The sequence below is a fragment of the Danio rerio genome, chromosome 19 (genome assembly GCF_049306965.1).
Source record: "Danio rerio strain Tuebingen ecotype United States chromosome 19, GRCz12tu, whole genome shotgun sequence".
Taxonomy (NCBI): Eukaryota; Metazoa; Chordata; class Actinopteri; order Cypriniformes; family Danionidae; genus Danio; species Danio rerio.
In genome coordinates, this window is record NC_133194.1 from 21645001 (window position 1) to 21657965 (window position 12965).

The 12965-nt window shown below is 37.1% G+C and overlaps 1 protein-coding gene across 4 annotated transcripts in view; it reads left to right on the forward strand.

Moving 5' to 3' along the window:
- The window catches only part of LOC100333241 (KAT8 regulatory NSL complex subunit 1), a 17826-nt gene extending 7084 nt beyond the window's left edge, over window positions 1-10742 (forward strand). For 2 of the 4 annotated variants that reach the window (XM_009294186.4, XM_009294187.4), the window contains exons 6-12: window positions 1503-1697; window positions 3352-3467; window positions 3551-3672; window positions 6808-6943; window positions 7027-7130; window positions 9048-9210; window positions 9531-10742. In XM_009294186.4, the coding sequence (XP_009292461.1) occupies window positions 1503-1697; window positions 3352-3467; window positions 3551-3672; window positions 6808-6943; window positions 7027-7130; window positions 9048-9210; window positions 9531-9839 (1145 nt within the window). In that variant the 3' untranslated portion in view covers window positions 9840-10742. The remainder of the gene's footprint in view (window positions 1-1502; window positions 1698-3351; window positions 3468-3550; window positions 3673-6807; window positions 6944-7026; window positions 7131-9047; window positions 9211-9530) is intronic. The other 2 variants (XM_073931617.1, XM_073931618.1) reach the window with 1 other exon arrangement.
- The last annotated feature ends 2223 nt before the right edge of the window (window positions 10743-12965 follow it).

The following is a 12965-nucleotide window of genomic DNA, read 5'->3' on the forward strand; positions in this document are numbered from 1 at the left end:
TAGTTGATGTGTAGTGTAGCTGTGTGAAGATAAACAGCATCTCTGAATGTTAAATGATCAAAGTTCAATGCAAAGGGAGACCTTGATTTTTACAGAGTTAGCTTAGCAAAGCCTACAATGAACGAATTTTGGGGACTACAAAAAATACTTCCGCCCCCTGTGAGATCACAAAAGTTCATATTGCGCACCCCACACTGCGCAGGTAAAGGCCGTGGCCACAGGCGCTGTAACATTACTGCAGAGAAAGAAATGCCATCCTGCTGTTTTCACAGAGCTTCTCTGTTTCTGTTGTTGGGCTTCCAAAGGACACGACCCAAACAGAAGTACTTACAGTTCAATATTAATTATTTTTCAAACAATTATAAAATACATAGCAAGCATGATTTGACAAAACGCAGCTTCCAGAATCTCTCCCAGTTCAGTGCTGGATTCGTCTAAAATCTCCTCAAAGATGAAGCAAGGAGAAGCTGTGAATTCTGAGCCACAACCTGTGTTTTTATTTGTTAAAATTGATCATGACATGTACAGTGGCTAGCCTTAACGGTATGTTGTAATAAAGATGTAAACAATGGGAAATTATGTTCACCGCTAACAATTTAGTTACAAATCCATATTAATCAAACAGCTGTAAACACTCACACACACATATACACACACACACACACACACACACACATAAACACACTCTTGGCCAGCACGTGCATCTCTCTGTGTGAGACGGCAGTGTTTCTCTCTATCGGCAGCTTTTCCATGTGTTTTACATCTCAGACAATGAAGTGAAGTCGCAAAAGATATGTGAATGATTCATGGTACTTACACAGGCATTATCCGGATGTGCGTAAAAAGACATCCTGTAACGCGTTGATTAAAAAAAAATACAGCAATGCTCTCCCAACTAGAGTGTAACAGCAAAAACAAATCAATCCAGGCTCACACAGGTCTCATCCCACATCTTGTGCTTTTATTCTGTCACCATCTTCACCACAGAAAATAACTTAATCCGAGCAAGAGAGAAAAAGAACAATAAACATCGGTCCCACACACACAATGGAGCCGCATCCAATTTTCACTCGTTACAGAAACTTGTTGACTGACTGACTGTTTACACAAAACACTCGTGCTTGTCCGTGCGTGACATCAAGCCGATCAGCGAATCACAGCACATTATGATGATGATCAATCAGAGTCAATTGAGCTCAGGCTTTTCAGAGGAACTAGGAAATATGACAGTCGTTTTCATGTTAGCTGAGTAGCTGTGTATAATCAAAGTGAGATTTATGAAAAAATAACACGAATTCCTTTAAGTGAAACATTAGCACACATTGCTTTGCATCTTATTAACACAACCAAGCCATAAAATTACATTCTGGACCACCCCTTTAAAGCCTACTTACACTTTGGGATCTGTGTGTGTGTGTGTGTGTGTGAAATAAGCATGGTAAATCTATCGATATCAGAGCATTTACTTTTTCACCTCATGTTTTGAACTTCTCATATTGCAGATTCACCTATTTCATTGCACTGTGGGAACCACCCGCTGGCCGGGCATCATTCTCATAATTCACTGCAGTGGACAGACCTGTCATCGGCCTCCTCTTGGCTGGGGAGGCGGGGCCAGGGACGAGTTGGAAGAGTGAGGAGGAGACTAGTTTGTCCCCGTCCCCCCAATGCACTGCCTCCTTTATTTAACACATCTGGTGGGTGAAATATATTATTACACTACAATAAACACACAAACAAATAGGGTTGGGTACAGAAACTCTGTACTTTATCGGTATCGGTGCTAAATTATAAAATTCAGAAGTATCGATAAGCTCTGATGTTAACAATTCTGCTATCAGTAATGGAGAGTTATTGCTGAATAAACATACAGTAGTATAATTTAAGTGACCAACCTTTTCTAATTTGCATTATTTGATATTCGTCTACACAGTTGGCAATCCCACATGAGAAATGCTTGTGTTTTCACCCAATAGTACAACTACAAGTGCGTCAAGTATAAAAGCCTTTACAGTTCTAGGCTGTGCGAGAGCACTCTGCGGAGCTTCGGTACTAAGCACACATACATGGCTTGAGACACAAACTCGCACACAGAACTCATAAGCTTGCAAAGTGGCGGAGAGAACCACAAAGGTTGTATTTCCTGAGTGGACACCAACAATGCTCGGTGCAACAAGTCGTTTTTTTGTATAAGCAAAAACGCAAGCAATCTGGCTGAGCATCTTTCAAAAGTGCGTTAACTGCAGAAAGACAGAAATGAAAACGTTTCGACTGCCTAGCTAACATTCACATCATTCACATCATTTTACTAGCAGTCAATCATATAAGGCCTCTCTATATTGGGATAACATTAATGGTTTAATAAACGCATACATTCCTGTGTCCACATTATTTTTGCTGTAGCTTAAATAAATGGTAAACATTAAAAATGCTTTAACATTACTGTATTTACAAATATAGTCTTAAATAAATAAATTTAAATAAACTATGCTTTATTAAGAAATTATGAAAAATTATTTATATATTTATTTTTTACATTGTTACCTCCCAAAACACTGTTAACTCATTTATGTGAATGTGTTAATAAAAAAATCTTATTTCATAATTTAACTGCTTTTTGCAATTCAAAGGGGGTGTTTTCAACTGCAGGGAGACAAATAAACCAAGAAAGATCCTCTGTCCAAGAAAGGTCTTCTGTCAAGAAAGGCAAACATGTTGATTTTTCTCCAGAAGTACATTTTTTTTTACAGGAAAAATCTAATTTATTTGTTTTACAATTATTGTTTTTGTTTTATTTTACATTTTAAATAATAAAATATTGTGTTGTTAATTCTGTTCAATTTGTTATTTTTTTCATGGAAAAAACACTACAAAAAGTACCAATAAGTGAACTGTTAAAGTACTGAACCGATAAGTGGTATAGATAAAAGTAGTAATACCTATAAGGCCTTAACGATACTAATCCCTACATACTAACAATGTATACATTACACTTAAAGGTTTAGGGTTGGTAAGATTCAAATTTTATTGCACCAATAAATAATTAGCGTGTCTCCAAGAAATATTAGGCTGCAAAACCATTTACAACATAAAATGAACAAAAGATTCTTAAGCATCAGAATGTTAAATGATTGAAGGATGCTGGTGGATTGCAAGATAAATTTAGTCGTCACAGAAATCACTTATACTTGTATTTAAAACAGAAAGTTATGATTTTCGGTTGCACTAATATTTCACAATAGTATTGTTTTGCTGTATTTTTTTATTAAAAATACGCAACTTTAATGATTCTTTAAAAATCATTTAGAAAACTTTTAGTTTTATAAACAAGTTAACAAACTGCTTTTGTAGGTGGTTCAGGGTGCAGAAGCCAGAGAAGCATGATTATTCCAAATTATCTTCATTCAAGAACTTCAGATTTGCCAATTCTGCCGGCAGCACCCCCAGCAACAGACACACCTGCTCAGGTAAATCTTTTTGAAATTAAAACAAGAAGTCACATTTTTTTCTGTCCTGGATGGCTTCATATAATTGTTCCCTTGTTTTTCAGCCTTTAAGAAGAAGGAGAGTTGAAAGCTCGTTTGACATCGACAACCTGGTGATGCCTTTAGGCCTGGCTGGACTAGGAGCACGAGTACAGAGATTGCAATACAAGGAAATTATCACTCCAAGGTACAAACAATTCAGTCAGATCTCCAAAGCCACAGAGACAAATATGTATTTCATTCAAATTGCAAACAGTAATGAACATTCAGCTTTCGATGAGCTAGACTTCCTGTGGTCATGCTGTCAGATAGCCATTGTGCAAAGTGGCTTTGGTTTCAGGTAATTTTTCCATCAATTATTCAAGCGCAGTGCCAAGTATCCACTGTTTCCTTGTGTCCCGTGTTTTATATAGTAGTACTTGTACATTCCAAATTGTAGACAGTCTGGCGACGTAAGCATATAGTCAACTTGCATTCGATAATATGGAATCTTAAAGAGTTACAGTAAAGTTACTGGTATCTTTAGAGAAGGATACCTATAGGATTTCCGTGATTGAGAATCTCAGACGCTAGCCTGTGTATTATGAGCTAGCTGTGTAAATATTAATCCATAATAAGGTTGTTCTGGCTGTCTGTGGGAATAAATGGCATAGTTTTGTTTTACGTACACTCAAATGTGTGTGTGATGCTTGTAGTGTTTTCAGTGTTTTTCATCACAATACGGTACTTCCCCACACATAGGCTTTACTTGGGCGGGCCGCTCAGGTATAATAACAACTGCTTATTTATTAGTATATTTAGTGACAATTTTTATACTATTATCATGATCATTTTACAATTCTTGTTTTTGTACCTGCCTAATATAAACAAACATCCGCGAGCAATTAAGTAGTGGAAAATCCTCTCTCCTTTACCTGTTACATGTGCTTGTTCTGTGTGTATGAGACCCACTCCTTTTTGCACCCAGTCAGGGTTTTTAAACCTACTAAAATGTCAAGGATTTGGTTTTGCTTTCATTTTCTAAGCTGTCATTAATTTTATCGCCTCACATTAAGAAGGTTGCTGGTTAGAGCCTCGGCTGGGTCAGTTGGCATTTCTGTGTGGAGTTTGCATGTTCTCCCCTTGTTCGTGTGGGTTTCTGGGTGCTCTGGTTTCCTCCACAAGTTCAAAGACATGTTCTATAGGTGAATTGGGTAAGCTAAATTGTCTGTAGTGTACTGTATGTGTGTGAATGAGAGTGTATGAATGTTTCCCAGTGTTGGGTTGCAGCTGAAAGAACATCAGCTGGGTAAAGCATATGCTGATAAGTTGACTGTTAATTCCGCTGTGGCGACCCATGATTTATAAGGACGGTGAGCTTTAGTAAGGGGTAAGGGGGATCTGCCTTTTTCTCCTATGAGGTGGCATGAGGATACATACTGTGCTTCTAGATGGAGACACTTTTCATTTTCTCCCAAAATATAACAGAATTTATCCGTACTCGTGGCTTGCTGGAATTGGGTTAGAATTATCTAAAGATAATAGAGATATCTGTGTGACATCAGCATCACTGTAAGGAACTGTAGCTTATCCTCCACATCTCCAGCATAGCAGTGTGGACAGAACTCTGAGCTCTGGGCTCCTCCAGCTGCGCTTGTGTCTGCCTGTCTCCACACTCAGACGGTGTCCACTCAGAAAAATACCGTCTCAGCAGCCTTTTCTGACCGGGGCTCTTAATGTTGGTCAGCTTTCTTTCTATCTCTCTCTCTCTGTGTGTCTCTCCAAATTCACTTTCTGTCACAAAATACTGACCTGTCAAATAAAGGCAAAAATGTATTTAAAAAAAAAAAACAAGGGTCCTTGCACCGTTTTCATGGCTGCCCATTTGGAAGATATTGTGACAAAAATATATTTTATAAATTTTTATATTATTTTTTTAAAGATTTATTTGTGGCCTTTTTGCCTTTATTAAGTGGATATGACAGTATTTCAGACAGGAAGTGAAGTGGGAGAGAGAGGGGGTAGGGACAGGAAATGTCCTTGAGCTGTGATTCGAACTCAAGACAGCCTGAAGTGCTACTGCACCATATGTCAGCGCGCTAACCACTAGGCTATAGTGTCGACTGAGAAATATATCATTAATGTACAGCACAATGTACTTCTCAAGATAGTAGCAGGTATGATATTCATTCATTTTCTTTTCGGCTTAATCCCTTTTTAATCAGGGGTCGCCACAGCGGAATGAACTGCCAACTTAACCAGCATATATTTTATGCAGCGGATGCCCTTCCAGCCGCAACCCAGCACTGGGAAAAACCCATACACTCTTGCGTTCACACCCACACATACACTATGGCCAATTTAGTTTATTCAATGGATCTATAGCACATGTCTTTGGACTAATAATATTTAAAATGATTCATTCTTTAACCAGAACTGTTCAGTTTAGTGTAATACGAGTAGTAATAAGCAGTATACAAGTAATAGTAACGTATTAGTAAAACCTAATTTTTACTTCATTTTTTTATGTGGATGTTAGTAGACTTAGGGTGTTGATGAGGAGCTGTCTTGTCTGTTAAAAAGCTTCTTTAGATGCTGATTGTCTTAAAATACAGGCTAATACATTTTAGCAGTATTGTTAATTGTGTGTAATATAGACATGGGCCAGTGTAAGTTACTGACAGTATACAGGGTTCATACGGTCATGGAAAAGTCATGGAAATCCTGGAAAGTTCATGGAATTTTGACATGACATTTTCCAGGCCTGGAAAAGTTTTGGAAAAACAGAAAAACCCTCAAAGTTTTGGAAAAGTCATGGAAAACAGAAATCTGCAGACTTGAATATTGGTTAGTTAGTTGTATTTACTTCTTTTCTGTTCTTGGCCAGTCACATACTCCCACATTATTAGTGCGGTGTAAGCATTATCTAAATCAATTTTACATAGATGAACATATAAATTGAAACCGAATAGATTCGAGTGTTTTACGAGATGCTGAAATAAATTGGAACATGCATTGTTTTTCTTTTTATCACGTTTATGCAGACTTTGAACACAATATGTTTTTTTTTTGGACAGGTTTGTGGAATTTTAAAATGGTAAACATGTCAGAGTAAATAATTGAAATAAATCACTGCCCTCTGCTGTTTTCATTATTTTAAAAAACACAGATTTCTTGACAACATATTAAAAAAAACACATAAACCTTACATATACTGTAGGAACGATATAACAGAAAACGCTGATGGTTTTAAAACCTTGACTTAAATAAACCATTGTAAACCTTGAAATGGGTTATCATTCCATGCCTAGTGTAATGTGTTACTCTGTGTCTTGTGTTGTAGCTGGAGAGAGCTGGACTCTCTCACTGGGGTCTCCAAGAATCAGGTGGGCCTATATGCCCAATCATTGAATTACAATAATACACAACACCAGCCCAATGGGGTAGGACTGGACGGTGAGGAGGAGGAGGAGGAGGAGGTATGTATGTCTCGTTTCTCACCGTTTTCTTGAACATTTAAAATGACGTCTGCATCACTATATCTTTCACAATATTTGTCTAGGTGGAGGATCTCTCTGACACTGTGTTTCTGAGCCGCCATGCAGTGTGTGAGAGCAGAGAGAGGAGCCGGTGGGGGAGCTGGGCTCGCAGACGGCGCCGGGGCAGGTAGGAGTCATTTGCCTATTAAAGATCGCATGTGAAGGAGAATGTTTCCTATGTGTCTCTTTTGGAATGTTTTGTTACAACAGGGCTCATTTCGAATTGTTATTTATCTAAAAATGTAAAAATAAAAATAGCTTAGGTGTAGAAATTGTCATAGCAGTTTTTTTGTAATGAAAGTTTCTCAGAGTTTTTTTATAACCAAAAAATTTAATGGGATATAAAAGCAAAGAAATTTCGCAATAAAAACTGAAATAAAATAAGAATATTTGAAAAATGAATGCATATTAAATACAAATGACCGATTGATTACTACAATTATGCATAATATTGATCAAGTTAAACAATTAAGTAGCATTCATAAAACAGACCCCCTAGTTTTTCGCGAATGTTTTTTTTTCTCATTAAAAATGATTTTTACAATTTTTATGATAAAAATTAAAATTTTGTTGTGGTAATTCCCAGAAATTAGAAGACAATTTTGCGTTTACAAAACAAACAAACAAATATATATATAATTTTTATGTGTGTGTGTGTGTGTGTGTGTATATGTATGTATATATATATATATACATACATATACACACACACACACACACACACATAAAAATTCTATGTATTTATTCTATGTATTTATTTATTAGGTAGCCTACTATGTTAGGTGTGCAATCTGAAACAAAAGCTTCTTCATTTTAGTCTGTTGTCAAGACAAGATCTAAAACAGTATTACTCATATTTTTTTATCCATGATCTTACTTTCTTTTAGATTTCACTCCCTGGAGCAACTGACTTCATATCACACATATTACATGTGTTAGGGCTTCCCCTACCGTAATACACCTAAAACACGCATTGCCGTAAAACTCTTCAATGACAAGAAAGCAATTTCTCTTGTTAAGTGCAGGGGAAGAGTTGAACAAAATCATTTATCGATTTAATGCTCACCATAATACCAGCTATACATGTAAAGCTCAAATAATGTCCTTCAATTTGGTCATGTCTAGCGGCCGTCACCCTTGAACCAATCTCATCTCCTGTCTGTTCCATTGCTCCTATTGCTCAACTTTCTTTTGCTGTCTGAAGCGCATCAATCGCACAAAATGCCCAATTCGCAGCACAAGATGTCTACTACTAATAATACAAATATTTGTACATTTTTTAATCCTTTAATTTTTTCAGATGTAAAGGTATTTGTGTGTTGCTGTACATCCTGTGTGTATTAAGAAATGTGTACACATTTTAGACCTGCATTGGCACATAACTAACACTGTCTGTGATGGACTTTACACCAGCTTTCAGTTGATCAGTGTTGCAGTCCATTTTAGTTCCTCACAATAGCAACGTGCCAACAATGCGCCTGAACACACCCTTTTTTAGACCAAATGGATTTGCTATTTAAACATTGTGTAAAACGTGAAAATTTGGGTTGCGCTGATCTGAAAATAGCAGCAAATCTCACTAAACAATGTTGCGCCTTATTGCGGCGGGTGTATGATAGGGCCCTATATGTTTCTGTCTGCATTCTGAGTGGTTTTGTGAGATTAAGCTTCTTTTTTTTTTAAAGGTTTGCATTCCGTATAGCAAAAATGATATGGTATGGCATGCTGCACAACTTTAGAGGCAACACATAATGGAAATCATTTTCGCACAGAATATGTCAGAATGTCATATGAGTGTTTTGTAGCTGACTAATAAAAAAAAAAAACAATGAACTTTTCTTCTCAACATTAAGAATATAGGTTAAAATAAAAGTTTTATAAAGGATGGATTGATACGGGAGCCAGATATCCCACACACTCTCTTAATTAATAGGTACCCATAAAACAGTAGGCAGCCTTTAGTTTAAATGAAGCATAGCACATTGAACAGCAGGGCACTTTGGATACTGGTTGAAATTTTAATTTGCTTGCCTTTGTCCCTCAGATCGTCTTCCTCCTACCAAGGAGATGGGAAGAGCTCCAGGGGATTGGACCAGACACCTGGCTCTCCAGATTCCAGGCATTTTGCAGAAGGAGACGTCTCGCCATGCAGCCCCTTCTGTACTGGAGCAGAGGATCCCTTCAGCCAGGCTGAGGATGAACAGCAGGTGTGTGTGTGTGCGTGTGTGTGTGCGTGTGCGTGTGTGTGCGTGCGTGTGCGCAGGAGGACTTAATGTTCTGTTCAACTTCATTACTGCTGTAACCATGGCAATTATTTAGTTGGAAGAACATCCTGTAGTTATAATAATAATAATAAAAACGTCTGCAGTTTTTATTTCTTCATCTAACATTACATTTCCTGGTGCTTTTGGAGATTATTGGTGAATCTTGAAAGATGGATATGCTTAATCTTTACATTAGAAGACAATATGAATGCGTAAATAAAAGGAGTGTTTAATAACCTCTATAAATCATTGCGTGCTTGCAGGCTGTGCTGCCATGGGAACGCCGGTCGTTTCCCTTGGAGGAGTCAGAACTTCAGTGGCTGCAGGAGGAGGAAGAGGCGGAGCCTGACGAGGACCCGTGCACCGCCAGCGGCCGCAGCCAAAGCACGGATTCTGGTATCTCAGTGGGCAGCCTGGAGCTCTCCCCGAGGACCCCTCAGCAGCACTCAGGCACCGATCAAACCACCTCTCACACACTATCCTGCAAACCAGCCACCCAGACCACACTCTCTACAGCTCAGGATTCTCCCACTCTTCCCCTTTCTTTATACTCATCCTCTCCGTTATCATAGCCCATCATTTTGCTCTGCTATATTAAAAAAAAAACACATGTCCCAATCCTATTGACCTTGTCCTTCTATTTATCTAACCACGAGCACCTTGTGTCCTTACATTCTGTGCCCTTTCCTTGAACCCTCTGGAGCCTTACATGAAACCACAGAGCCTATTATTTATAATGTTCCCTCGAACCCTCACTCATAACTCAACAGCAGCCCTGTTTTCTACATTGAGCATCTCTGGTTCTTCCTCATACAGTGTTTCGCTCTTCTTCGCCAGCCTGCCCCCCGATACAGCTATTGTTTAATTGAACACACTACTGGTAAAACCAACAGATAGTGTATGTTTTTCTGTTCTTTATTCTCTTTTTTTGGACCTGTCTAAAGCCTTTTCTTAACCATGTCTGTCAGTCATTTTACATTAGATAAATCATTGTTATTTCACATATGTGACACCAACATTAGGTGAACATGATTTGAAAGGTCTCGGTTATTGATCTGCATTTAAAGGCATTACATATTACCCGAACATTTTCTTTGGTTATCTTCTTTGTATGTCGTATTTATTCTGTGGAGATGTATTCATACTGCCGAAGAATCATAGCATTTAAAGTCTGTTACTGTACATGCGCTCTGGATAATTCCTTTGTCTTTTCGTAATTCAACACAAGAAGTATGCTTTTGATTTTTTTTATGATATGCTTTGTGTATTGTGTTAAAGAAAGGGCGATAGTTCTTGTGTTGATCAGAGAGTGTATGATTTAGACAGGTCTACTATACTGCTGCATTAGGGGGTTGTGTTGGTGAATACAATATTTTGTAGGAAAACAAAACATGAGAAGATGAATTAATGGAAGTTCTATTCAAGCGCACATAATGCTGTCAATGCAAAGACGTAATAAAAGGAATAAACACAAATGAGATTTGCTTGTTGCTTATCTATGTCTCAAGTGTTTTGCAGGGCAAAGTTTTGAGATTAAGTTGATGTAAAAAAATTTGCATAGTTCAACGAATTACATGCGAAGTTCAAATATTTTGTTACTGTACTTAAGTACATTTTTCTGGTATCAGTACTTTACTCCACTACTTATTTTTTGACAACTTTTTACTTTTACTTTTTACATTTTTACACAAATATCTATACTTTCTACTCCTTATATTTGTATAACCACTGTCGTTACTTTCGTTTTCATGTGTTTGGTGGCGCGATCTATATTATTTCCTATCATTGCGCAATAATATGAGCGCCTTTTTGATGCAAGCATTGTGCGTCTGCGTGCTACAGTGCACAGCTATCACGCACCGTATGTGGGCTAGTTTATGAAGATTATTATGAGAAAGGCTCAATAACTACGCAGATGTGAGAGACAAAGTCAACGAATTTAACATGATTGATGCTGCCCTGTTTAGAGAATAAAAAGTAGGGCCAGACGGAATCTGCGGACATTTTTTGCTATTTCTGCAGAGAATTTTAGTAAAAATCTGTGAATTTCTGTGGAATTATTTTGGGAGTATCAAACCTAAAACATTAATATGTGAAATAAAAAATAATACATTTTAACTGTAATAATATATTAAAATATTGTAATAATATATTAAAATAATATATTTTAATGTTTAAAATGCAAATTCAATTATAGTCACTTTATTTAGTAAACAAAGTAAGTTTCATATAATATCTCTACTAAAAGAAAGAAAATATTATTTTACAAACTGCATTGTACATAAATCAGATGAACATTTACATATTAGTCAATAATATTACTGTAGTTAATTTAAAAACTGAATGAACCTAGATTTACTCAAGTAAATAAACAGAATAAATAATGGCCTAGAAATCTGGGGAATTCTGCAGAAAGTCTGCGGAATTCTGCGCGCGCAGATTCTGCGTGGGTCTAGACACCTTTTGCTCGATTGGATCACAGGTAAACAAGAGAGACACATTCCAGTTCAAAAACATGCCGTTTAAATGTTTAAGCCTTTTGTCCTTGTGGTTTTTTGTAAAGATTTGTGCATTTATTAATTAAACAATCAAACACTTTAGAAAAAATTTACTCGTTGCAGTTTATTTCCTTTATTTCTGGGTGTATATTAGAGCTGCTCTTTGAAGAAATAAGCAGCTTTAGCCTAATGCAAAAAAAAAGTTTGCAGTCAAATTTGATAAGAATTTATTTTAGCAAAAGAAAAAAAATTCATTATATTTTAGACAGAATTCAGTGTTAAATGTAAGACATTTATAAACATAGTACAGGTCTACAGAATTATTTTTTGTGTATCAACGTGAATGGCAGCTGATGCTTTTGATCTAACAGCAGAAAACTAAATTCTAAATGCAGGGAGTTTGCGTTAGGGTGATCATACAAGGGCCGCGTTTTTAAGCAATGTTGTTAGGCTATTTTGCAGAGTTTGATGCTGCTTGGCTACTTTCATAAATTTGGCAACAAACATAAAATTGGAGTCAGTTTTATATGTATCAATAGGATGTGTGGACTAGTTCCTCCCTATTCTCACTCATATCCTTTAGCTTTGTCCCTGATTTATCAGAGGTCGCCACAGCAGAATGAACCGCCAATTATTCCAGCATATTATTCACAGTGGATACCCTTCCAGCTGCAACCGAGTACTGGTTAACACCCATACACACTCACATTTACACACACACACACTTATACACTACTGCCAATTTAGTTTACTTTTGTACATTTTTGAGGTTGTACTTCTTTACTTGTCAGTAGCCTACTTCTACTTTTAACAGAGTCGTTTTAAACGTGAATATCTGTACTTTAAGTAAAGGATGTGTGTTCTTTTGCCATCTCTGCTTCTATTTTAAGAAAAAAAAAATACTATGAAAGTCGATGGTTACAGGTTTCCAGCTTGTTCAAAAAATATAATCTTTTGTTTTTAACAAAAGAAAGAATCTCACATTTAAAAAAGCAGGTAAGGGATTGAGTAAATGATGACAGAATATTCTTTTGGGGGGTGAACTATCCCTTTAATCGAAATTGTTTTGACACTGCACAGCGGGACGACAGCGCCATCTTTCTTTCAGTTGTTTGTATTCGTCGCTGGCGGCGGTTTTCATAGAGGGCGCTGATGGGCTGGAAAAAACCCGTCACACCCAAAAACACGCGAGGCAGACTC